Raw genomic sequence first — 26,720 nt, 5'->3', positions numbered from 1 at the left:
TGTCACGTTAACACGCGCCAACCGTATCAGGGTGCTCGCATGCCCGCAAGGAGTTCATTTCTCGAAGCACTGCTCAGTGGTGTTGAATTGGACATTAATGCTTTTGCATTGTCAATTCATAAGTGCTTAGGTGTCCTCTGATTTTTTTTTTTTTTTTTGCATGATGGAATCCGCCATGGATGTGGCTGGCAGAAATTAGTCCCATGTATAAGTAAAGTAGTGCCATTAATTGTTGACCTCCGCCACATCCTTTCTCATGTGATATTGAGTACCATGTAAAATGTCTACATGTCCTGTGTACTCATTGGTTGGTGGGCAGATCACCCCAATGCAGTTGTCATAAGGCACACCACGACCATATCACTAAAAGCAGCACATATTAAGCATTCAACAAGAATATAGGGGATTTTAGGGGCATTACATGTTTCAAGAGAAGTGAAAACAGAGGGACAGGCTTATCCTTAGTCAAATATGCTGAAGTGCAGAATAGAGAAAAGAATAATAAATGAGGCAGTGTGCAATCATAATGGACGAGGGTATGAGGCTCACATCTGGAGCTTCCTTATAGACATTCTAGACAGGGTTGCAGAAGGGGGTGAGATGGCACAACTTTAGCTATTCTAGAACTTCAGCAGAGATCGGTTTGGGCAGCTCCAGACCAGCACACATTCTGTGTGTGCTAATCCACACACAGACTCCCATCGTCGTATTCGGCATGCTTTGAAGCACAATTGTGCTGACTGAAACATTAACTGAAAGCATGGCCTAAATGAGTCAAAAACACTCTTGATCACATCAAAACCATTACTAAATTTTGTCAGGCATGAGGAGTTGGGTTATTTAAAATTTGACCTCCTGTTTCTACTTCTTGATCAGGTAACTACTGTGGACAAGTACCAAGGCCAGCAGAATGACTATGTGCTCTTGTCACTGGTGCGGACACGAGCTGTGGGGCACTTGCGAGATGTACGCCGGCTTGTAGTGGCCATGTCACGGGCTCGCTTGGGCTTGTATGTGTTTGCACGCATATCACTGTTCCAAGACTGCTTTGAGCTGGGACCTACATTCAACCTCCTGCTTCAGAGACCTACACAGCTCTGGTTGGCACCTTGGGAGGTATGTTGAGCAGAAATTCCTTCTGCCCATTCATTTTATTCACAAGATGCAACTTTTGCAAAATATGTTGAACATGCGATTGTGCTTCATGCAGACATGCATGGATCTATCACATGTTCAACTACAGCGTTGTGTTCATTGCAAGCGTATTCAGTGTACCTGGTATAGCTTAATCCACCTACTGGTAAATATCGATTAGAGAGCGTCATCTTTACTGTAGTCTTAACTGCGCTTTCTTAATGGATGCTCAAGGCAAAGATTATGTCAAACTAAAATTGCATATTAAAGCTCTAAAATTACCAAAGCATCACTTTTACCAAGAACAGTGCTTTTCTAAACAATAAAGTAAGAGTTTGAGCATACCACTACTGTTCTACTGTTGCTGCCACTTCTTCAGCTGGCTGGGCCAGCTTTGCACATGCTAGCCAAGTTGCATCATGCATACATCGGAAGGGGTATTGTGTAAGTGTCCACCTAGTCACCACTGATTGGCTGGAGCTGTACAAGCGAGAAGGAGATGGGCTGGGGCGCCTGCCTCCTTCTCACTTCTAGTCCCAGTCGTTCTGCGGAATCAGCAGTAGTCTTATAACAGTACAGTACATATAATGTTACCGGTTTTAACAATATATCGGTTATAACAATGAGAAGCTGCCGCACTGTCGACTTTTGTATGTTTTCCATGGTGAAATAACCCGCTTACTACAATGCCGGTTATAACATTATCGGTTATAACGATGAAGTCTGGCTGCTGGGTGTCCAAGCCGGAAGGTAGTGAAATGCAAAATCCTTGAAAAGAAAAAGAGAAATTCGAGCCGCTGCATGATGGGCCGCTGCTTCAACAGCTGCCGTGCACTCATTTTCCAGCCATCTCAGCGCGGCTCTCTCCCGTCGTGCTTCCACCCCTCTGAACACAAACGAGCTGTGCCCATAGCTCTACGCCGCCCCACCCTCCGAAACACAATTGGACCGCGCCAACTGCGCCGCAAGCAGATTAGGCAGATTGCTCGCTGGCTCCTCGTTTAGTGCAGTTCGTTTTTGTTGGTTGTGTCGAAGTCGTTCCTGGCCATGCGGTTTCTCAACTTTGCTTGACTCGCCGCCGAAACTGAAGATGACTGATCCGCCCGCTGATCATCAGCAGTGCACGATGTTGTCGGTGAAAAGAAAGCGCACGACTGTAGATTTGGAAACTAAGTGCTTCTAACCGACGAGACGATCATCGCGAATGTGCGTGCATCGGATAGCAACGGTGACGACGGCAGCGATGACGCGGTAGGGTAGGCTGCCTCAGCGTTGTCCTCACAGGAGGCCTGGCATGATTCAGTCCTTGTGGGGCTTCGTTTTCGCAAGGAACCTTCCGCTGCACTATGTGGAGTGCTTGGATGCCTTGGACAAGGATGTCGGCAAGCTTCGCGTAAAGCATGCATGGCTGGTGGACATAGGCTTTTCTCATGCAAGCCAGTGAGAAGTACATGGCGAGATGCTTGTGGCAATCTCTCCTCAGTGTTTCTTCTGGATTTCTGAAGCTGACAGGCTGCTGCGGCAGCCTTCTCGCAATATTTAAAAGGCCCCTTTTGGCACCACCAAAGTGATGCCTCAGCGGTGCTCGCATATCACTTGCCACCCGTTACCCCTCTTAAATTTGCAGTTGTTATAGCAATACCATTCTTTAACGCCAACAGCCATGGCTTGCTGCACGCAATTGGGGCGCCCAGGAAACAGTTAAACGAGTGAACACAATCAGCAGCCTGGCAGAGGAAGGTGGTGGGGAGGGGCACTGGCCTCCCCACCATTTTCTCACATCAGCTCTGCCATCCCCCTATTTTGATTTTTTGATGCAACCTGGTTATAACAATTATTGGTTATAACAGTGGAATTTTCGTGGTACTTGAATATTGTTATAAGTGGGTTCGACTGTAGTTGTGTCTCTGATACAAAGTACCGTAAGCGCAGATCCGCAGTTCCAGCAGTGACACTGCTCTGACATCCATATTTAATGTCAGTTGCACTGAGCATGAGCACCTAACATGGAAAAAGAAAAAAATTCACCGACGATTACTAGACTCCCTAATGTGAAATTTGGGTGCAGCTCTATATGTTTTCGTTTCGGGATATGTTAGCTGGCACAGACAATCTCTCTCATGCGACACGTTGCAAACGGAGCGAAGTGTTGAGTGACTGTCTCGCTAATCAGGAGATCGCAAGAGGCAGCACATGGGTGATACGTGGGCGCGATTCACAGCAGCTCCCGTAGACAGACCTCCCAGATGACACGCACTACTCTGACGCCATCTTGTAGCCATCGCTGCCGCACTACGCTTCTCACGCTCTCGCAATAACCTCCTCCTCCGTTTTCCTCTTCATGTCTTTCATAGCCCACTGCACTCCGCACTTGCTCTTTCATACTTAGCTGTGCTCATTTGTTCAATTACGCTGACGTTTGCCACAGGAATGAGCACCCAAGGGCTGCACTCTAAAATTTGTAGGAGGGAGTGTCACATGACCATCTTGAAGCCGAGTCACAAAATATAAATTAAAGGCTTAGGGGAAATAAGCCCTCCCTATGTGATGCACAAGTGGTAATTTCTATTCACTGAGTGTGCAGCGAGTACTGGAAACAGTAGACAGGAGAGCGCGTGGTGACGGCGCCACTAAGAGCTACCATCTACGAAGAAATGTCCTGAAAAGTTGCAGAAACCATTGAGGGCCTACTGCTCAATAGTCAGTGTGCAGATATGCCTGGGGACAAGGAGAAGCGGCGTCAGAGGAGGCTGGCTTGCCAAGGCTAGCTGCTTGGCCTCATGCTTCCTCCTGGTTCTATCTTTGCCCTCCTAGGCACCAAAGTGTCCGCGAGAAAGCTACATCAATAATGTTCAATCAAACTATGATTCACGAGAGCATTGCTGAAAGTGCAGCTCACCTTTCATTCTCAAAGGTTACATTGGACACTGAGCATTTGGAAAGTCCAGTCGCTTCACAGAAGCAACATGAGTACTACTCATTATAGTCATTGCCACAAGCGTAGATGTGCAGCATGACCAGCAAGCGAGCAGCATCATGATGTCATTCGTCAATCGCACTGAATGAAAGCCATCACAGTTTTCACACGGAAGCAAGACCACCGACGCTCAGTCCAGGTGAAAGATGGGAAGGGCCAAGCGAATGTTGAGCAAGAACGGTAACTGAACCGACGAAGCTTGAGAGATTTGATGGACGTTGATCTCACTTGTTTCTCACACTACCACAGGGCCTTAGCATCTAGCCCTGTCTGGCCTTAGCCACAAGGGTTAAAAGGAAAGCTTACACAGCTTACACTACTCGCATGGGCGAGGACGTTTTGCACTCTGTTCCCCCCTTCCCTTTTAAACCTGCCTCCAGCATGCTGCCGAGGCACAAAGAGTAGGAAAGCAAAAAGTGGAGAGAGACAGGGAGGAGGGTTCAGAGGCTTGTCATGCATGGCACCATAAAACTCTAGACTGAGTGTATTTACTTGCATTGGTGTTGCGATGAGGACTTATATAGAACTGGCACATTCACATGCAGGGGAAGGGGAGGTTGTAGATGCAACGTAGAGCTGAACGAACAACAACACAAATGACAGCCGCGTGGTCCTGTGCTTGGTCTTTTTTTTTTAAATGCACTCATGTGAACAATGTTATATGCTGCTACGCTGCTGCCATCGCCGCGAATGTAGCGATGTTCCTTTTTTTTTTATGGCACATCACAAAGGAGCCAAACCATCCTAACTAAGATAAGACAGACATATATCACTATAATATGCAGTTTACAAAGATACTGCAGATAGGGGGAAATTAGTACTAGTATATACCGTATTTAGTCGCGAAAAATCTGAATTTTTTTTCCTTGCGTGATGAACGCACCTCAAGCTTTGCTACTATGCAGTCCCACGATTGAACAGTCGTGCTGTAGTTTTTCGTAGAGACTACAATCTTTGACTCTTGCACATGTATTTAAAGTAAGCGCACTTAAAGGGAAGCTGAAACGGTTTTCAATTTCTATGAATTGCTGGGATTGGGAAGAACAGACCTAATAATTTACGGTACTGAAATTTTTTTTTTCGTTTTGTTAATTTAACGGGCGGAAATCGCTTTCTAAATCACCCGCGCGGACACGCCCCCATCGCTTCCCGGAGCGCCGGGTGAGGACGTTGGCAGAGGAGAGAACCGGCGAGAGTGACGTCATGGGCGGAGACTGAGCCAACCGAGCCGCGGACCGGCGTGCTGACATGCCTCTTTCCGTCTGCCGCCGCCGCCGCCGCTCACGTTTGCTTTACGATTTTCGTAAACTGTTCTTTCCTTCTGTGCTGCGTGAGTGCCTACAGCCAAGGGCGCCTAACATGCCCTCGTTCTGTGCAGCATTCGGCTGCGCGAACACAGGCGGGCGAGATGATGTGGTGTTTCACAAATTCCCGAAGGAAAAGAAGCTTGCAGCGCAGTGGGTACGTGCGGTGAGGAGAGATAAGTTCGTGCCGACGAAATCAACTGTGCGGTGCTCGGACCATTTCCGCGACAGTGACTATCATCGGAGCTTGACAACGATGCGGGCAATCGGTATTCCAATTAAATCGGCGCGACTGAGCCCGAACAACTTCAAGTACACAGCTTGGCAGAATTCGACGGTTCTTCTTTCCCAACTTTTTCCATACTAGCCAGACAAACTGGCGGTATGCTGCATACCTCAACTGCCTGTAAAAAAAAATTGCTTTTGCATCACTCTTTTTCCATTGGCCATATCATTTTCACACCTGTGTGTAAACTTCTTGCCTTGTCCAGCCGGTTCGACTCCTTTCTGGGCAAGTGCCACTTCCAGTACTGCCCTGCTGAGGCACACAGTCCTGAATTGTCTTGAACTTGTTACGCACTGCGTGCGCTTCTGTTTTTTCCTAATCTCTTGCACCTCCTGGCAGCACAAGCAGTTCTCTTCATCTTCCATCAATACGCAGCACATGCAGGTGCACCTAGTTTAATGAAAGCGTGATTAGGCCCACATTGATGCACTGGAGAAATACGAACATTTGCAGCCATTAACGTCTGGTAACACAGTTTTAGCGTAGCCGGATAGCCTTACGACAAATGCGAAAACGCGTTGTTGCTAGCGTTGCTATACTCCGTTTCATACATCAGGTACAACGCTGTGGAGGCTTGAGATACTTCTTGCAGTGGCTGCGTTCGCACTTAGAAAAAGTTCGGTGTTTCTTGACCCGATTTTTCAGAAAGCTTTCCATATATAAGCTCAGTTCGGAATGAAAAAAAAAAAAAGAAGAATTTACCCATAGAAACCATCCGTGTACTTATACGGCTGCTAACACGTTCTTTTAAAAAAAATTTCTTTTCGGTATTTTTTAATTGCAGCCCGTCGCGGCAGCTTCACGTGCATGCTCGCGCGAGCAAACGCCGCTGGCACGCTGCGAAGCATAGACGGAAACGCGCGCCGTAATAAATTTTCGTGACCGGACTTCAAGCGTAGCTTCCACAGCGATGCACCTGAGGTATCAAATGGAGTGTAGGCTTGCCTAGTGACATTCGACGTACGGTTCAGTTATCGTGTTTACCACACGGCGGTGCTAAAACTGCCCAATATCTTTATGTCAACACTAGCATGGAGCACGCATACCGATTCTTGATCGAGCCACACTCGCAAAGTCGTCGAACCATAGTATGAATATTGCACATATAATACCTCTGGTCATCTCTGGATGTGTATGATAAGCAACTTCCATGACTGTACCTCACAGCACTGCATGTGCGCGCTTTGAAACTCGGCACTTATGTTCGCGATCGTGTATCAACGCTGAAAAAACCACGGGACTTCAGACAAGCAGCGGCAAGGTGCTTGACATCGCGGAATTGCACCCGTGTAAATCTAATGAAAAGTTAGTGCTTCGGCATTATTCCAGCAGCATGTTCCCAGTGACACTTTAGCGCATTTTTTCTCCCGTAATTGCAACGTGCAGCTACATGAAAAAAAAAAACATGCGTACCAGCTAAGATTTCCAGCGCGCGAGAAGGTGCACACATCGCTCTCGCTGTTGGCACACTCAATATCGTCGTTGACTCTGTTGCCGCCATCGTTTTCCGTATCGGCTGTGTGTTCAAACATGTACGGGGACAATACAAGCTGTCGGAGACAGCGAGAACGTTCCATCTTGCAACTCAGCTATGAAGCCAGAACAGCAGAACCGCGTGCTACCAGAGAGAAAGGAATGGTGCTACGCTCTGAAACGGAGACATGCGGCGGCGCCGACCGGCGACTACCGCCAACGACGTCACAGCGGCCCCGACCAATCACGGGCAACAGCGGCGTTCGCGCGATGCCCTGAGGCGCTGGTGCGCGTTTTCTTGGAAAAACAGCCGCTTGCGTTTGTTTCCGCCCTTTTTGAACCAGATATTCGTGTTCAGGGGACTCAAAACTGTAGAATGCCGCAGAGAACTCATTTTTTTCGAAAAGTGTTTCAGCTTCCCTTTAATGCTGAACACATCCTTGCCGCCAGTGCCGGCGCCAAGTCTCCTCGCAGATTCGAGATGCAGGACATAGAGTTTATCTGCTCACAAAACAGAAACACTGGTCAGACACCGATAAACTTTGACATGCCGATGAGCAGGATGGTTGAGGAAACATACGCGCACAGCATGCGTGTGAAAACAGGTGTGCGCTTCAACATGGTGCTTGTGATAATGGCAGCCAGTTGGAAGCGGCTGCGAGTACGAGCTGGGGTGCAATGGGAGATCGCTGTTCGAAGCGCACATTCAGTTTCGCCGCGCACGATTGGCCTAGGCCGCGCCTACTTCGCGCAGCTGATGTGTTGGTTCTTTATTCTGTGGTGGCACCACGATGTGGATGAAGCGGCCAGCAACCTTAATGGCAGGTCTGGTGGTAGCGATGTGGAGTGAAGTTACTGTTTGCAAATGGCATACATGTATTTTTACTGCAAAGATAAGTTATCTCATGCATGTTCCAAATCATTACCGTCTTACTTTTCAATTTTTCGTTTTTTGAATATGTCTCCATGAAATTTACCCTGCATAATGAACGCACACCCCAACTTTACTTCGGTTTATTGGGAAAGAAGTGCGTTCATTACATGATTATATACGGTATTAAAGATAGAGCTTGCATACGAGGATCCCTATTACCCCTGTCAAGCGGGCAAGTTAAGTGCACTTACTGGGAGTGCACTTCGGGACCTTGAGTGACACTTTAGGCTACGCAGTGCTAAACGGGAAAACCGAGTGCACTCGCACCAAAAAAATGGCAGCAGACTAAAACCATGTTCTTTTGAAGATGTAGATTAAATAAAAAAAAAATTCTCAGAAGCTATTGCTTTAGTTGTATTCTAAATTTTAAAAAACAATCGTAATCTATATTTACTCAAAAAAAAAGGAAGTATTTTTATCATAAGAGTCTTGCAAGTCAAGGCCGGCCAAGACTAATGCTTAGCCAATCCAAAACAAGATGATGGCGTGCGATGAGGCGGCACTTGATCCTGCTAGAACAATATCAGCGAGTTATGCGCTGATTATTTTGTTAAAAGCTGTTGAACAGCTAGAATTATCTTCTGTGTCCTTTCTCTATGCATTACATTTTGTACCGTTGAAACCGCTGGTGGCGAGGATACGTACTCGGCCAGCAAAGTGCGTTCCGTGAACTCACTCCGACCGGAGCGCACTCTTCTGCGAGTACACAGCGAGTACAGTTTAGATTTGGGAAAATGCACTTAAAACCGAGCGCACTCTCCGTAAGTGCACTTAACTTGCCCGTTTGACAGGGGTTTAGGTCTGCACAGAATGCTCATAGACTGCACGTCTCGTTACCTTGATCGTATCATAGCCAATTCTTCATTTGCTTCATGTGTTTACTACTGCACTGGTTGCGAGCGAAGTGATCAGAGGTGCTGAAAGCAGTGCGATTTGACATTGTATTATATATAAATTACAGCACCATGCTTTTCAAGCCACTAACAAAACATAAACGCAGCGTCTGATATTTCGCTCAGCCTGCTTGTTTAATAGAAGCAGTTGAGGACATCGATAGTCCTCAGTGAAGAACAAGAGAGGTTTGTGCCAAACTCCTCATTGATCATCTTTCTTTTTATGCAGCTTAAGACCATCTTTCTACATAAGACGAAGTCTTGCACCGGTTAAGGGCAGGCAAAAGCTAAAATGGACGCACAATGTGCCGCTGGAATGATTTGTGCAACTACACAAGCGCTGTACTCCATTTGGATACGTCAATCCTGCATTGAAGTGTGACACCTAGCAAAAGCAGATATTATGTGCCGTTTACGGAGGCGGTTACCATGTGTGCACTGAGAAGTTGACAGCATGCCTCATAATCATATCTTGGTTTTGGCATGTAAAACCCCTTAATTTAATTTCGTTTTTAAGTTGACTGCATACATTTGCAGTGGCAATGTTACGGTTAAAAGAATTATGTGCTGCTGCGTTCGTTGGTTTTATTGTTTCGCTCCTCGAGAGCACCAGTCTTTCTGCTCAACGAGCATCCTTGTGTGCTTGTTTTGTGGATTATCTAGTTATACTATCAAGGTTATCTTTTTCTCCTTACGTCTAGTTTTGAAGTCATCTAGTCTGTTAGTTAACATTGCATAAGTGAAATGAAAAAGATTGAAATTTACTGAGTCATTTTGATGGTTTAAAAGGATAGTGACCATTCAATAATACAGTAAAACCTCATTAAACCATACCTGCTTAAAAAGTAGTTTGATTTTAAAAGTAGTAAAGTCAAATCCCCGATTCAGCGGCCATTGAACATAATGTGTTTTGTATCCGCATAAACCGTACCAGCTTATTGCGTATGTATTGGTTAACACGTAGTGTTTCCACTTTTCGTCGCGCAAACACGGCAGTGCGTCGTCTCCATCGGGTGGCCCGGCAGAACAACGAGCTTCAGAGATCAGCACAACAGCCTCCAAGCGCCCTGTGCGTTTGCGTGTGAAGCCACATTAACATCAACATCATTTCGGCGCTGTGCCAGAGAGTGTTGTGGCATCGTGCAAGTGAGAACTCGCATCATGCCGAAACTCGGATAAAAAAGTCGCCTGGTGCTCAGCATAGAAGAAAAATTAGACATTGTTCGTGCTATCGAACGTGACACGAAAAGTCGGCGCTGGCACCCAACATGGGTCTACTGTTGACTATGGTGTGTGGCATTTGGAATGCGAAGAAGTTGCTCGGCAGCGCTGCTGTGACTGCGAAGAGATGTCGGCTACGAGGTTCGACACTTACAAAATAATCTTGCCTATAAAGAAAAAAAAAAAGTAAACTCTCGCTCTCGGATCTCTCTTTTGTACATACCCACTGTCACAGGTTCACGCATTGCTCTGTCGTTGTTGACTCTGTCACCGGGCCATGGTTAAATCCGAGTCTCACCTCCTCTCGTGTTTCATTGCGCATGAATGCCTTGCCGACGCCATAGCTCGTAGAGGGGCCTCGAGTAAGGTTCATTAACATGTTTGTAGAAGGTTGAAGACATGCACAGGGCACTTCCCTATTGCGCATAGGTCGGTAAAATAAACAGAACTCACTCAGGCTCACTCACAAAATGTATTTTTTGCTGACGGCTCACTCGCACTCAGACTCACCAAAATTCTACTTAGCCGGCTCACTCAGGCTCAACTCACCAAAATTCTACTCAGCTGGGCTCACTCGAACTGAGGTTATACTCAACCGGGCTCAATCAGACTGACGGGTCAATCTAAGAGTCTGAGTGAGTAGACTCATGAGTGAGTTTGCCGACCTATGTACTTGGTATGTAGATGTATGCTGTACATACAGTAGTACATACGAATAGTTGCGCCATATTAGATTTTCACCTCTGCCAGGGCCTGCACTAAGAGGTAAAATGGCTGTTCCACCAGTGCAATGATAAAAGGAAGCAATTCAAGAGCCATTATACATTGTATTGTCTTGTAACTATAGAACATTAATGTGTCTGACGAGCAACCACTAGATTTCCATGTAATACAGTCACCAAAATAATAAAATGAAAGAGCACTGAAGATGCTGAACCCTATATACGAAGGACATTCCGAAAGTAACTTTTGCCATTTTTTTTTTAAAGAGAAGATGGTACACCAGGTAAAACAAACAATCACCCTAAGAGTCCACACCTGTTGCTGGTTCAACAACGGAAGGAGTGTCAGCAGAGGAGGAATGATGCATGCGCAGAGCGCCGAAGAAGAGAGGGTAACAGGTAGACCGGCGTGCCCAAGGTTATTCAAGTACAGATCACGATGGCAGACAGACGTATGCTGACAGTGTGGTCACCAATGGAAGTGCGTGCTGTTATTTGGTATGAATGGGCACGTGGGACTAGTCTGTCATCCATGAATGCCTACAGGTCATGTATGGTGAAGAGGTCATGTCTCGGGCCTTGCGTCACAGGGCACCAAGTTTTGCTAGTGTGATTTCTTCAAACTGATTACTCGTCACAACAAATGTCTCTATGTCAGTGGCAACTATATGGAAAAATAGTGCAAGGTGTATAGTTGGTGATGCCATAGTGTATTTTTTAGGGGCTATAATGTTTCTGTGTAAAAATGAATGATAAAACTTACTTTTGGAACGTCCCTCGTATATATATATATATATATATATATATATATATATATATATATATATATATATATATATATATATTGTGACGCAGCAGTAATCACGGCTTTTATTCCGCGTCACAAGATTAGGCGAACCGACCACGCCCACAGCACGGAGCACACTCGAGCGCCAGCCCCACAAGCGATGATGAAGAAGAACCCCATATAAACCCCATATGATGATGATCGTGTACAGATGACAAAGAATAGCTTATAAATTCCCACACTAATGTCCCCTCGCGCGAGAGCGGCCATCCTGGCCGCAATTCAAAGGGGCGGTGAACGTCTCGTGAAAGGCTTCATACGGGAAACGTGGACAATCTCAGCGGCACGGCAGCGGCGGTCATTTGGAACAATAACTGGTTCCACGCGATAGTTCACTGGAGAAGTCTGCTCCAAGACTTTGTAGGGGCCGATGAACCGAAGCTGAAACTTGTCACACAAGCCAGGAGTACGAACTGGTGTCCGAAGTAGCACTTCCTCGCCAGGGCGGAAGCACACGACGCGATGAGAGGCGTCGTAATGCTGCTTGCGGTCCTGTTGCCGTGCTTCGGTGTTGATGCGGGCGAGCTGGCGACAACGCAGAATGCGGGACACATATTCTTCGCAGGAGGAAGGACATTGATGGACAGTTGGCGCGAAGAAAGAGACGTCAAGACAGGAAGAGGGCGAACGACCATAGACAAGGTAGAATGGCGAGTAACCGGTCGTGCGTTGAACGGCGGTATTATATGCAAAGGTCACGAATGGTAAAATTGCGTCCCAGTTTCTGTGATCCGGGTCAATGTACATGGCTAACATGTCTGACAGCGTGCGATGAAATCGCTCTGTGAGGCCGTTGCTTTGCGGATGGTAACTGGAGGTAGTCTTGTGGGTGGTTCCGGAGGCTCTGAGTACTTCGTCTAGTAGTTGCGAGAGGAATGCTTTTCCACGGTCGCTCAGGAGGACGCGAGGAGCACCGTGACGCAGTATTAAGGATTGAAGTATGAATGCAGCAACTTCAGAGGCTGAGGCAGAACTCGCACAAGTTGTTTCGGCGTAGCGTGTCAAGTGATCAACGGCTGTCACAATCCATCGTTTACCGGTGAGAGTCACAGGAAGTGGGCCATATAGGTCAACTCCAACGACCTCAAATGGTTGCGACGGACAAGGAACCGGTTGCAGTTGTCCGCTTGGAGCTGATGTAGGGAGCTTTCGACGCTGACATAGAGCGCAGGAAGCGACATACCTCGCTACACTGGCGGACAATCCAGGCCAGTAGAAGCGCCCTTTGATGCGGTCATAGGTTTTCTGGAAACCAAGGTGACCAGCAGTCATGTCGTCGTGAGAAGCCCGCAGGACATAAGCACGTAGAGAGCGTGGCAGAACAGGAACCCAGCGTTGACCGTCAGGGTGATAGACATGACGGTATAGGACGCGGTTGTCAATCTTAAACTGCGTCAGCTGCCGACGAAGGCGGGCGTTAGGCGGGCGCGAAGCTCCTTGAAGGTGGTCGATGATGCGCCGACAGTAAGAGTCGGCAAGTTGATGAAATTGGAAGGATTTGTTGTCGTGTGGAGGTATCTCGTCGACAGTGGCCAACAAGAAAGCATCTGAGGAGGGATCGAGCGAAAGCTTGTCACGGATGGTAGTTGGAGCTCCATTGCATGGTGTCGTAGGAAGCGGACAGCCAGAAAGTGCGTCTGCATCTTGGTGTTTTTTTCCGCACTTGTAGGTAATGGTAAAGTCGTATTCTTGCAAACGAAGAATCCACCGACCAAGTCGTCCAGACAAGTTCTTCAGCGTCGAAAGCCAGCATAATGCATGATGGTCTGTAACGATCGTAAAGTGGTGGCCGTGAAGATAAGGTCGAAACTTCTGCACAGACCAAATGATAGCTAGACATTCCTGCTCCGTGATGGTGTAATTCTTTTCGGCGTTTGTCAGAACGCGACTTGCGTATGCGACGACCCTCTCACCTAAAGTGTCGTCTCGCTGTAGGAGAATGCCACCAATTCCGTGACCACTAGCATCCGTATGCAGGAGGGTAGGAGCAGCTTCATAAAAATGCCGTAGTACTGGTTCAGATGTGAGAGCGCGCTTCAGATGGGTGAACGCAGATTCACATTCGGGAGACCACACAAAGGGAACATTAGAACCCAGTAATTTGTGCAGAGGTGACGCTATTGAGGCGAAGCCCCGTATGAATCGCCGAAAATAGGAAGCGAGGCCTAAGAAACTACGCAAATCTTTGGTCTTTTCGGGACGAGGGAAGTGCTGAACTGCGGAAACCTTGTCAGGATCAGGACGAATGCCATCTTTGCTCACAATGTGACCTAGAACTTTGATTGTCTTGCTCGCAAAATGGCATTTCTTAGTGTTTAGCTGAAGTCCAGCGTTGGCAAGGCACGTGAGAACTTCATCCAGACGTTGCAGGTGCTGAGAGAAGGTTGACGAGAAAATAACAATATCGTCGAGATAGCACAGGCAAGTCTTCCACTTTAGGCCACGAAGAACGGTGTCAATCATGCGCTCGAATGTTGCGGGCGCATTGCAAAGGCCGAATGGCATGACATTAAACTCATAGAGCCCATCGGGTGTTGAAAACGCTGTTTTCTCCTTATCGTCCTCATGCATAGGTATCTGCCAGTAGCCGGAACGCAGATCGATGCTGGAGAAGTATTCGGCACCCTGCAGGGAATCCAAGGCATCGTCTATTCGCGGCATAGGGTATACATCCTTGCGTGTGATCTTGTTAAGTGCTCGGTAGTCGACACAAAATCGAACAGAGCCGTCTTTTTTGCGAACCAAAACAACGGGGGAAGACCAAGGGCTAGCAGAGGGGCGTATTATGTTTCGTTGGAGCATGTCGGTGACGTTCTCGTCAATGACTTTCCTCTCGGCTAGCGATACGCGATATGGTCTATGGCGCACGATGGATGTACCATCTGTCTCTATCCGATGCGTCGTAATCGAAGTCTTTCCCAACGAAGATGAATGCGCGTCAAAGGAAGCTTCATGTTTTCGGAGCAAAGCAAGCAATTGTTGTGACTGCGAAGCTGTCAGGTCAGAACTGATGGCAGCTGCAAGAGCTGAAGGAGATGCGGCCCGTCCGGTACAAGGACCTTCAGAGGAAGCTGGTTTAAAGGAAATAACAGATATAGACTCTGATGCAGTGGCGCAAGCCAATGTAGTGCCTTTAGGGATGAGAATCTTTTCGGATGTCGGGTTTGTAGCGTAGAGAAGTGCAGCGCCATGATCAAACCTAACGAGCCCTGATGCAAAGGCTATCCCTCTTGCAAGACAGCGTGCAGATGGTAAGACGAGCACGTCGCCGCAGTCAATCACATCAGACGTGATAGTAACGATGCTTTGATGGCGAGGAGGTAACGCGGTATCTTCTGCAGCAATGAAGTGAAGGGGTGTGTCTTCTGCATGAAGTGAATAGGTCGTGTCGGTCATGTGGAGAACGCGTTGTCCACAGCAGATGGAGGCGGAGGCCGTAGAAAGAAAATCCCATCCCAATATGAGCTGCTGGGCACACGAACTTAGCACTGCAAATTGTACGTGATGTAGAAGTCCATCGATGGAAATACGAGCTGTGCACATAGCGATAGGTCGAATGGAGGCCCCTTGAGCAGCGAGTAGCGTAGGTCCATCATAGGGGGTCGTAACTTTCCTAAGTCGCGAACACAAATCACGGTGAATGACGGAAACACTAGCACCAGTGTCTATTAAAGCTTCTACTTGTACACCTTCTACTACAACCAATATCACATTGTACGGACGCGATGGAGGAATTTCTGTCCTGTCGTTCGATGCAGCTTTTCCTCCAAAAGCTGCATAATTCAGTTTTCCGGACGACGCTCGGCGAATTGAGAAGCAGGTCTCAGTGGGGACGTAGAGCGGCGAAGGGGTGACGGCGAGCGGCGTCTCGCAGGACGGTAAGCTGTCTCGGATGCTACAGTAGGCGATGGAGAGCGTCCGCGCGGTGGACCATAAGGACGGCGTTGGTCATGGAAGCTCCCTAGACGTTGGAAAGTAGCTCCGGGCGAAAAGTCATCCCGTTCGTATACGTCATATCCGCGACGCTCGTCTTGCTGGCGCTTGCGGCAAAAACGCGCTATGTGGCCACGATAGCCGCAGTAGTAGCAGATGGGACGAGGAGGACGCCACTGCGGATAGCTGGTTTGGGTAGGTGCGCTGGTAGTCATGGAAGCGATGTGAGCCGGTGTTGGTTTTGGAGGCATCGGTGGGACGATGACTGGAGTAGCTGCGGCTACTTGTGCGTACGTCGATGGGGCCCTAGGTGTTAGAGGGTCCGTGTACGCTGCACCAGCCATGGATGCCAATTCCTCCTTGATGACATCTCGCAGATTGGTATCGGAGGCATGAGAAGGCATAGGTCCTGCTGCTAAGCCAAGATACTGAAGCTCTTCTCGAATTATTGCGCGTATCATTGCTCGTAACGTAGGGTCGTCGGCGCTAGTGTTTGCAGTGGTGTCCGGCTGCAACCGTACTGATTCGAGTTCGTCAAGGCGCTGGCAAGTAGCGACGATATCAGCGACGGTAGCGGGGTTCTGGATGGCTAAAGCATTGAAAGCAATAGCTCCGATGCCTTTGAGGATGTGGCGAACCCTGTCTGATTCGGTCATGGCCGTGTTCACGCGTCGACAAAGAGCAAGCACATCCTCGATGTACGACGTATAAGATTCACCGGGTTGTTGCTTGCGAGTGTCGAGCGTCTTTTTTGCGAGGGCAGAACGAACAGCCGGTGTAACGAAGATTTGGCGGAGCTGCTGTTTGAAAGCGCCCCAGTTCGTGAAATCAACCTCATGGTTGAAAAACCAAGTCTTCGCTACGCCTGTCAGATAAAAGGCGACGTGACGTAGCTTGGACGCATCGTCCCAACGGTTAGCCGAACTCACTCGGTCATAGTCGTCCAGCCAATCCTCGACGTCTTCACCGCGAAGTCCAGCAAACAGATGGGGATCACGCTGGTGCCCACTGACAACCCAATACGGAGAGGCTGGGGTAGTCGAGGCCGAGATGGTGGAAGTAGAAGTGCCTGTTTGCTCGTCCTGCGACATGTTGGCGGACAGCTGGCACAATCGGCGACCCGATCGAAGCTCCAGGAGGTTGAGCGGGGAGTCAGAGGACGGGGGACCGAAGAGCACACTCCACCACTTGTGACGCAGCAGTAATCACGGCTTTTATTCCGCGTCACAAGATTAGGCGAACCGACCACGCCCACAGCACGGAGCACACTCGAGCGCCAGCCCCACAAGCGATGATGAAGAAGAACCCCATATAAACCCCATATGATGATGATCGTGTACAGATGACAAAGAATAGCTTATAAATTCCCACAATATATATATATACACATATATATACACACACGCTAGTAGCAAGCATATTACCTATCTTGTAGGTTTTCGTACAGATTATTTAAATAAGCATGTTTGCTATTTAGTAAGTGCTTTTACGAAAAGGCAGTGGTGTAAACTGCACATTGTCTTTTGTATTTTGCAGGTCTACCCTACAGGGCGCCCCAACAATGTACCCCCTCAGGGAGAGCCATATGTGATCACAGGCATGACGCAGATGGCCCAGTTTGTCTATGACTTCTACCAGCAGAGATTAGATGCTCTCACAGCCCAGCTAAAGGCACAAAAGGCAGTGTATGAAAAACCACCCACCACCATCAAGGAAAGCCCCAAAGAAACTACAAGGGCCGAACAGCCTACCCCTGAAAGCCAGCCCAGTGTGGCGATGGACACAGACAGCGAACAGCCTTCTATTGGCCAGCCTGAGGCACCTGCGACTGGAGACAGTGCACCTGACATTCAGAACCTGAGTATTGTGAAAGAGGTAAGGACCAACAGACTCCTGGCAATGTGGTCATAATGACAGGTGGTGGACACTCACCACAACTGCTGAAATTTTATAACACTGGAAATGCCAGATAAGTGAAGCCCTTTGTTCACAGATTTTACATTGTTAAGAGCTATTACGGTACAAATTGCGTGCAATTTTTATTCAGATCAGTAATGGGGAGAAATTAGATTTTTGCCATTGCAACTGTGCATATATGACGAACGGGGCACTGATGCAGTGTGCGAACCATCTATGGCTGTATGATGCTCCATCATGCTCAGAATAGAACATTGACAAGTACTTACAACTTTTTTTGGTTAGTATATTAAATACAGCATAGACTGCTTACCGTATTTACTCTATTGTAACGCGCACCAGTTTTTCGTGACCAAAAAAAGGGGGGGTGGGGAAACGCCCTCGATTGTAACGCGCGCCCGTTTACCATGACCTAAAGAAAGAAAAGCCCTTTGCAGTACCGCGCACCTCATTCTTTCTTACAGAAATACAACTTTCTCTCATCTGTAAAAAACAGACTTATTCCCAATGCACTAAAGTTGTGATAAATAAAAGACAAAAGCCACAGTTTCGCAAGAAAGGCGAAGCATCGATCACGATAGCAAATTAGACGGCTATGCGAAACGTAAGGATAGTTTTATCGGCCGTATAAACTTTTAAATATTCGCTTACTAACTAAATTAACAAGCATGGTGTCACACGCACAGAAACATGAACACGTCTCACTCATTGACCGCGGAAACTCTTTAAACGCTGGAGTGAGGAAGTGCGGTAGCAGTAGCAGGAGCCTCTCGCTTTGGCGCGAACTAAGCGACAAGAACACAGCGCGGTGCGTCTAGATGCGTAGAATCTTGTCTCCGCCACAGATTGCTGTCAAGATAGGGGCCGCGCAGCCACACCGTACATAGCAGCTGCCAGTGTAGAACGCCTCTCCTGTTTACGCCAGTCCCACACGCAAGTTTCAGGAACTCCGAACGGCTGTGATGCGGCCCGATTTCCGTCCCTGTCCGCACACATGATCGTCTTCCTTTTAATTGTGGCATCGTGATGAACTCAGCATGTCTTTGCAATTGCCACTTCTATGCTGATAGAGCAAACGCAGAAAACAGAAAAACGGACGGCGCACTAACCTAGGCCAAAGGAAGCATTGCCTATGCACACGTACTACAGCACATGGAGAAAGCTACGGCAGCTAGGGTTGAAGCACGTACGAGGTGGCCATTTTGAAATGCCGATGGCGATATGGGGCCCTGTAACGTAAAACTATTCCAATATGTTTTATTCCAATCTCCTGACTTAAAATTTGTGTAACCGCTGACGTAAGCATCTGGCAGTGACCCGCAGGGTTGTCTGAACAGACCAATCAAATGCTCTCCTAGTTCATAGAAGGTCACTTTTGTTTGCTTGATAAACGAATAACATTGCCTACACTCAGCGGCTTGTCTTATCTAATTGGCTGACAACAGGCGAGGAGCACGCTCAAGTGGAGAGGGATTCGATGGGGCCGAGCCAGTGCACTGAAAATCGATAACCGATGAAGAGGGTAGTGCCGGCATCTGCGATTGGTCCACTTTCCCGGACTTAGCTTGCGGTGGCTGGTCGAAAATTGCGGCGGCATGCAACGGAAGCTTAAGAATGACTGTAAAACGGATCCTCAGCAAAGACGAGTTTGAACAAACTCGACCGCACTCCGCAACGCCGGCATGTCTAGGGGACAAACGCATGCAACATGCGCTGAGAAACTTCCTCCGTAGTGCCTAGCCAGAGTCCCATATTCAAGGAGCAAAGGCCCCCAGATTTTCTCTCTCACACCCGCTCATACTCGCACCTGCGCATAAACGTCGAGCGCCGCGAAAAACGCCCCGTCCCACTGTACCTACTAGCAATTGTAAAGATGCCACCCGGTCGACATTATATCAGCCTGTAAATTTTGTCACAAGTGATGGTGAATGGAATCTGGGCTTTTTCCTGGCCTGCTCCAGCGCGTTCAGTGGCCGCCGCTGCTGATAAGAGAGCGAAAATGAAACGCGGTTCCCCTTATACATTCTTATCTGATTGAAGCCGAAAGATTGGCAGTGTTTTAAGTTATAAATTTTTGCTTTGGACCGTACCAAAAGAGCATAGCAACTTGATGAAACACTTCAAGCAGCATGTAGAATAAATGATGAAGCTCCAGAAACAGTAAGAGGAAGCTTTACCTTAGGGAACACTCATGAAAAGGCTGAAATTGTTTATCTGAGCTTTACCACACCGAATTTGACAGAGTTTTGTGAATTAAAATGAAGCGAAAATCCATAACTGTAGGAAGCAGAGGTTAAAAATAACAAATGTTTTCTTTTTTCTTTTTAGAAATTGTAGCTTCTGGGGACACTTATAAAGCGAAGGATTGTGCATCATACGGAGCTCCAAATTACAGTACTAGGGAACATAATTTTGGGGTACTAAGCTTTGTAACCATTTCAAATAGGTTATTTATTCTAAACATCAAATGTATCCTCTTCCGATGCTCTTAAATATGGCATTTTGCAAAACAAAGGGGTGTACTATGGTGCAGCGAGAAGCTAAGCATTAGGCATAATTTGATATTCTTCTGCACTTTCCAAAATTAATTCAATGATTTCAAAGATCTTATTGGAGTAAGTTACATGATTTTTGAAAGAATATGGGTTTTTCGGAGCCACTGAATGCGAAAGCCGAGGTTTGCCCTTCGGTTAACATGTGTTTTAACGCAGCATTATTCCAAACGAGATTCAATTTGCTGTCTTAAAAATTTATTCGGCGGTTATTTCAACAAATGAAAGTAAATAGCTCGGCAGACATATATGAGGCCATGTTTCAAGTGGGTATGACACACATGATTTATTAAGCCTCTCATGAAAATAAATAAATAAAAATAAAGTAACACATTCACTCAATCTGACCAAGCGAAACTAAAGAAAGAATATATAAGTGCACCACTGAAATGCAGGAACTCAATAAACAATCTCTTAGTTCCATCACAGACGCAATCCTTCGAGGGAGGGAATCGTAGAGCGAATTGACGGGCAGAAGACTGTAGCGATCCCACTCTTCTTGAATAGCTGCCCAGAGTTGATCAGCTGTGGCTGTCATTAAACCCACCCATCTGCTGAAATTTTGCTTCATCAGGCCCCAAACATTCTCTATTATGTTCAGGTCTGGGCTTCGTGCCGGCCACTCAAACGTTGAGATGCAAAAGTTGTCCAGCAATTCTTTGACGAACCTGGCTGAGTGCACCGACACCTCACCTTGCTGAAGCCACAAAAGGCCCTCGGGAAATGATCCTTCGAGCACGTAAGGCATCAGGGTATATTGCAACATGTACATGTACTGTAGTCATCGGATGTCATTCGGCCTGTTACATGGTGAATTGGTCCGAGGCCTGCATAGCTGAAGCACCCCATAACTGGACAGATGTGCGGCCATTGGAATGAATATTCCACATGTATCGTTCTCCGAACCTACACCACAAATGTTAAAATCCTGTATAACAAAACTTAAAGGTGAGTGCCAAAAATAATTGAACTCGGCAGCGAGCGGAGTAAATGAGGCTGTTATGCTCACACTAATGAAGCGAATTCAATGTGGCACTATCGACTGCACTTCACGGGCTTTCCGTGTAGCCTGCGTGTTGCCTGTAGTCCGAGGTGAACGCCTTCAAAGCTTTTGCAGTGTAACGCGAGGTGATTATCTTGCTATATTCTAAGAAAAAAGTTCCACTATTTCTTATACAGATTCCGGCTTATGCCATGTGAATAAGCCGGACGTAATTTTGTAAGCAAATACAAAGCCGAAATTTCATATCAGGACATTGTAGACATAACGCAAGAAAACCGACTTCATCGCGATAGCAGCACCTAATGCAATTTTTCCCAACTTACCGACACCTTTCCGGCCGCCAGACTCTTCGCTGAACGCTCCACCGGGTGCAAAATGACGCTTCATCAGTGAAGACAACCGCATGCCAGTTGTTGGGACTCCACGACTCGCATGTGGAGGCAAACTCAAGGCGAGCCCTTCTGTGCGATTTTTCCAGCAACGTCTTTTGGGACACAACCCTGCTTTGAATGCCAGCTTCGTGGAGCCTCCGTCTTATTGTTGGCAAGCTGACACTTGTCAAGCCGAGCTCATCCCTGATTTCCTTAGCAGTTAGAAAGGGATCTGCTACTGATGCGGCTACAATCAGCAGGTCTTCCACGTGTGACGTGTCCCTTTCAGGATGACCACGTGGAGCGTCTTCGATGCGACCTTCTTCATGGTACGCCTTTAAGGCTCGGCTCACAGTTCCCATTGAGCGATCTGTCACCTTACAAATAGCTCTATGGGACATTGTGCGTCCCATTATAGCGATCGCTCGCCGCTCTTCCCTGGTCAGCCGTGCAGCCATCGCGAAAAAGAGTCAGTCGTTGCTTGCGTCTATCACTTCCTGTGCTAATTGGCATTGACGTGACCATTTACCGCGGTGCAGATGAATTATTGCCATTTTTTGTGTTGAATCACGTGCAGTTATCAGCTAACGCAGCCATTCCTGTGCAAATCCGCACTTAGCACGGACGGTGACTGTTGCACAAGCGATAGCAAGCAAAAAAAAAAATAACTAAGCTAACTTTGACTGTCTCTTATGACAAAATTGACCGGCCAATATCGCAGTTTGGCCGCGAGTATGCATGCCACATGCAGGCTTCTGGCGCTCGAATCTAACATATTGTTACGGAAGAATGAAAGAAGAGAGGAAGAAGAGAAGCTGCGTGTTGTTGGTGGTCAGCCATCTTAACTACTCTGACTCATCTTGTATACATATATTGCAAATACAATCTCCTATACTCCCAACATTCCCGTAACAGTATCGAACCCAGCAGCTACTGAGAGCCAGCGCTCGTGCAGCCGGCTGCTTGACTGCTCCAGACAAGTCTGATACCGACTGTACTCATCTAAGTATACGATACACCTCAACGATAAAATTAATTTCGTTGCTTTTTACACCAGCGCTGTAGGGAAAATTTGCATACTTAATTTTGGTCTGCATTGCCCTTTCATTGAAACAATACCTTCTTTGGTGGAAATTCAGATATGCACGCGCACAGCGGTAGCTGTCACTTCAGGCTATGCGGCGCGAATTCAATTTGCTGCTCTGCTTACACGCGACCTTTCGCCCTTAGATATGGTAGGCGTTCCTGATTGTTGCCGGCGGGTCGTGTGCGTGATCTTACGGCGGTTCGCCGGATAGGTGTTGGTATCGACATATTGATAGCCAGCTTCTCGTGAATGTCTGCCGCCCGCCACGCCGTCGCCCGGCGATGAATTTTATTGCGATAGGACATTATAGGGACATTCATGGCGAATTTTCGCCATCGTCGTCGCCGTGATGTTTCGTATAAATCCAAGTGCGATAACACCGTGGCCGCGCGCTATATGTGTAAATGCAAGCGAAAGCTTGCAAGGGTGGGCCGAGAAGGATGGTGGCTTGATGCGGCGCTGTCTTCTCGCGCTTGCGAGGGAAGACGGGGAGGGAGCGCGCGGAAAAGGGGCGGAGGGGGCAGGTAAGTGCGCATCTCCTCTTCTACTCCAGCTGCGGTGACTGAGCGCCGCCGCGCGCGTCCTATCTCGGAGGCAATCTGCGCCGGGTTCTCGCGCGCCTACTTTGCGTTGAAGCTAGAGGCTAGGGGAATTCGCTCGCTTCTGCTGCCTGTCCATCACGCCAGCGTTCTGACAGCGAGTGTGATGTGTTCGTGTATGCGCGCGTGTGACAACATGCTTGTTATTTCAGTTAGTAAATGAATGTTTGCAGCATTTTAGGCAGCTGATAAAACGACTAACCTTACTTCGTGTAGCTCTCTAATATAAGTTGCTATCGCATTGAATGCTTCACCTTTCGGGCGAAACTGTTACTTCTTTTTCTCTCCCATCTTTTTTTTTCTTTATTCTTTTCACGACCATACTGTCTACAGCCCGTTTTTACCTGCTGCGAATTTCGCCTGATTAATATTTTCAAAGCGGCGCTGAGCCTGTCCAATGATAGCAGGGTAAGACGAACGTGTTGATGTAGCAGCGCGCACTCGTTGAGGTGAGAATGGCGGTCACGGCGTCGGCGAAGCCGGAGTATGTGAAACAAGCCTATGGCTATTGGCCTCGAGCTCCACCACTGGAAAAGCTGGCGCCACCGTCGGCGTGACGTCCTATTAGGGATCACGTGGACATAGCGGCCGCGTCGGCTGCTTCGGGAGCGCCGAAGCGAGCTGAAAACGAGAGTTTAAATTCCCTCGTACGTTGCGGTCCTCATTTAGTGGCGAGATTTTCCCGCTTCGAGTGTCTCCTTTACAACGCTTGAAAGCACTACAGTACGTAGTGGCTGCCTTTGAAGGCGCGCAACATGGTAGGCTACTGCTCGGTGCCGCAGTGCCGGACGTACGCAACGGAGCCCGGTGTCAGCCTTATTCACACTGAGCCGCAGGACAAGAAGCTACGTGAAGCTTGGCTCGCGAAACATCAAACCGGCAAACAGTCATCGGCTACAACTCGGTTATGCAGCAAGCACAGACACGAGGAATATTTCTGCTACGGCGCCGGGTCTGCGATGTTCGGTAAACGCGCACTGAGACCCTCGCCCCAGTCCGCTGCCCGGCTAATGTCATGACGGTTTGGTCTATGAACTTTTCGATGCTATAGATATTGGCAAGTTCACTGGAGTGGAAAAGGAGCGGTAAGAAGCACATTAAAAAAAAAGCATGGCATATGGTCATGTTTGTGTTATGAATTAATGCATTGGATTACAAAAAAGAAGCAGCGGGAAATCGCACGCTGAGAACACCGATAAACACACAGTGCGACGCAACTCGAGAAATAATACTGAAACGTCCAAGAATTTAGAAGAAAAAAAAAAGATTGAATCGTCGCGACGGCACATGACATCGTAGGCGTCGAAGTCTATACAATGAAATTATTTTTGAACAGGTCTGATAGCGCCCACGCAACATTGGTTGCTTGCATACTGTCAAATGCTCATATTCTGCGACCTAAAGTTCATGGCACGATGCGAAAGCGCGTACACGGCGAAAGAGAAAGAGTGCGCGGACAAGCATGCAGACGCACAGTCGGTCGCTGCGAATCTGTGCGATCGCTGCATTGAGGCTTCATTCTATTACGCTCCATTTAGTTATACAAACACTATAAGAACATATTTCACATAGTTTGCTCTCAGCGTTTACCTACCTTTCACGCAAAAGCCGGTTCGGGAGACTGCATTGCGGCGACCGCGCGCAGTGGCGTTCACTGTACGTATTTGGTAAAGAGATAGCGTCTGTAAACGATTCTGTGCTTTAAGTTTGCCCAAGGTTATTATTTAGACAATAAAAAACTTCTCTCGTTTCGAAAGTACTTACAGAAATGTCTGGGAGAGTTCGCGCGTGGTGTTTTCAGTGAGCGCTGACAGCAAAACCTATGAGGAGCGCGCCGCGTGATCCTTCATACTACGCCAACGAGGCGCTTCCGATAGATGGCGACTCCGTAACTCCTCGCCGCCAATAGCGAAGTGTTTTGCTTTGCAGCATGTGAGCAGGCATATGCAGTTAGGTCCAACCAGCACGCTTATTCTGGATCTGGTGGCGAAATTTGTGGTTTGATGCAAAGTCTCCGATAATCTTTTCGTACCTGCCGAACGGCATTCTGAAGGCCGACAAATCGCCTTGCCGACGAAAGGGACGGTATATGAGCCACAATCTTAATGACGGCAGCTTAGTTCGCGGCCGTGATATGTCCGATATCGGACGTATCCCCGCGCGGGGATACGTCCGAAAAATCGAATGAATCACAGTCCGAGATATCGGCTGTTATTATGGGAGGACTAATGGTTTTTCGGGAGAAAACGTTGCGAGGATACGAGGGATGTGCCAAGGCATCATGGTGAAATTTTCAAGTGCGGAGAGCAATAGGAAAGACACGAATCAAAATTTATTTTATTGTAACGTTAACATAGGTTTACAGAATATTTACCTATATGCAGGAAGAGGTACTGAAGTCAAATACTACAAATTAGCAAATTGCTGCAGAGCGAATAAAGCACTAGTAAAACGTGAAAATAATTCTTAAATTGTCGCTGTAAGCAGGATAATAAATATTTTCAATGCACAGGTATAGTTGAAGCCCTGTGTGAGGTGATGTGAGCATAGAAAATTGCTTTAAAAATCTGATATATTTGCTTATTGATCAGAGTGGAGCACACTGAGCAGTAGCAGAAGAGTGACCACATGCGCAGCGGGTGTTGCAGCAAACGGGAAGCGTGACGCCTTTGTTGGTATGTTATCACTTATGTTATCAGTTAGTCTGCATATTTGCATAAGTCCGTTATTTTTTCTTTCCAGAAATGCCAAAATTTTATTGTATTCTATTTTTCAGGCTATTGTATATGCAGTTACTCGTAAATCGCAGCATGAAATTTTCCAGCCTGCAATGATTATCTTAACAGCATACATTTCACATTGCACTTTGGATTTATTAAATTGTCAAGCCTAGTGTAAAATTCAGTTCGCTACATTTCTTGTTTTGTTTTTGTTTTTTCCAGGCCCCAGAGATGGAGGGTGACTCAAGTGATTCTGAAGAAAGGTAGCGAAAAAAAAATGTAAAACTTCAATCCATCATCTGTGAATAAGTGATAACAGCATCATGTATTATAAATAAAGCACTGTCACCTGTTGCTTTGGTTCTTAGAGTCCAGACCCATTTTGTGCATATCCTTTTCGTTTTGTTCTATTTTGTCACTATTTCTAACCATACAACATCTGCTTCTTTGGCATTATGCACGTGCGTGTGTGCAAGTAATGATGTTTCACGTGAGTTTGAGCTCGAACGTGATTTGACAGATTGCACTGTTCAGCCTTTTCAGGTGGATTTCTGAATGAAGCGTAAATTGCATGCATGAGAAATCGTAATGTCTAGGTAACTAATTAACAATATTAACTAATTATTCACTTAATGGCACATGTAGCAATTACAAAATTTAATCTGAGCAGTAGTATAGCAGTAGTGAAGTCATCTCTGCTTAGCAGAAATGCGAAGACTAGCCCACTTTCGAGACATCCATCGTTGC

At 47.2% G+C, this 26,720-nt stretch overlaps 1 protein-coding gene across 4 annotated transcripts in view; it reads left to right on the top strand.

The window, feature by feature from the left end:
- Positions 1-26,342, top strand: part of LOC126547381 (RNA helicase aquarius) — a 40,465-nt gene extending 14,123 nt beyond the window's left edge. The window contains exons 3-6 of one of the 4 annotated variants that reach the window (XR_008609038.1): positions 877-1,116; positions 17,261-17,599; positions 25,845-25,928; positions 26,196-26,342. Coding sequence is in view for 1 of the 4 variants with exons in the window: in XM_050195357.2 (XP_050051314.1) it covers positions 877-1,116; positions 17,261-17,599; positions 26,196-26,240 (624 nt within the window). In the remaining 3 variants the exon portion in view is untranslated. Of the gene's footprint in view, positions 1-876; positions 1,117-17,260; positions 17,600-20,794; positions 20,933-25,844; positions 25,929-26,195 lie in introns of those variants that run through there. The other 3 variants (XR_008609036.1, XR_008609037.2, XM_050195357.2) reach the window with 3 other exon arrangements.
- Positions 26,343-26,720: the final 378 nt, after the last annotated feature.

Source organism: Dermacentor andersoni, chromosome 1 (assembly GCF_023375885.2).
Source record: "Dermacentor andersoni chromosome 1, qqDerAnde1_hic_scaffold, whole genome shotgun sequence".
Classification (NCBI taxonomy): domain Eukaryota; kingdom Metazoa; phylum Arthropoda; class Arachnida; order Ixodida; family Ixodidae; genus Dermacentor; species Dermacentor andersoni.
The sequence above is the reverse complement of the archived record's forward strand: the minus strand, read 5'-3'. Positions and strand labels throughout refer to the sequence as shown.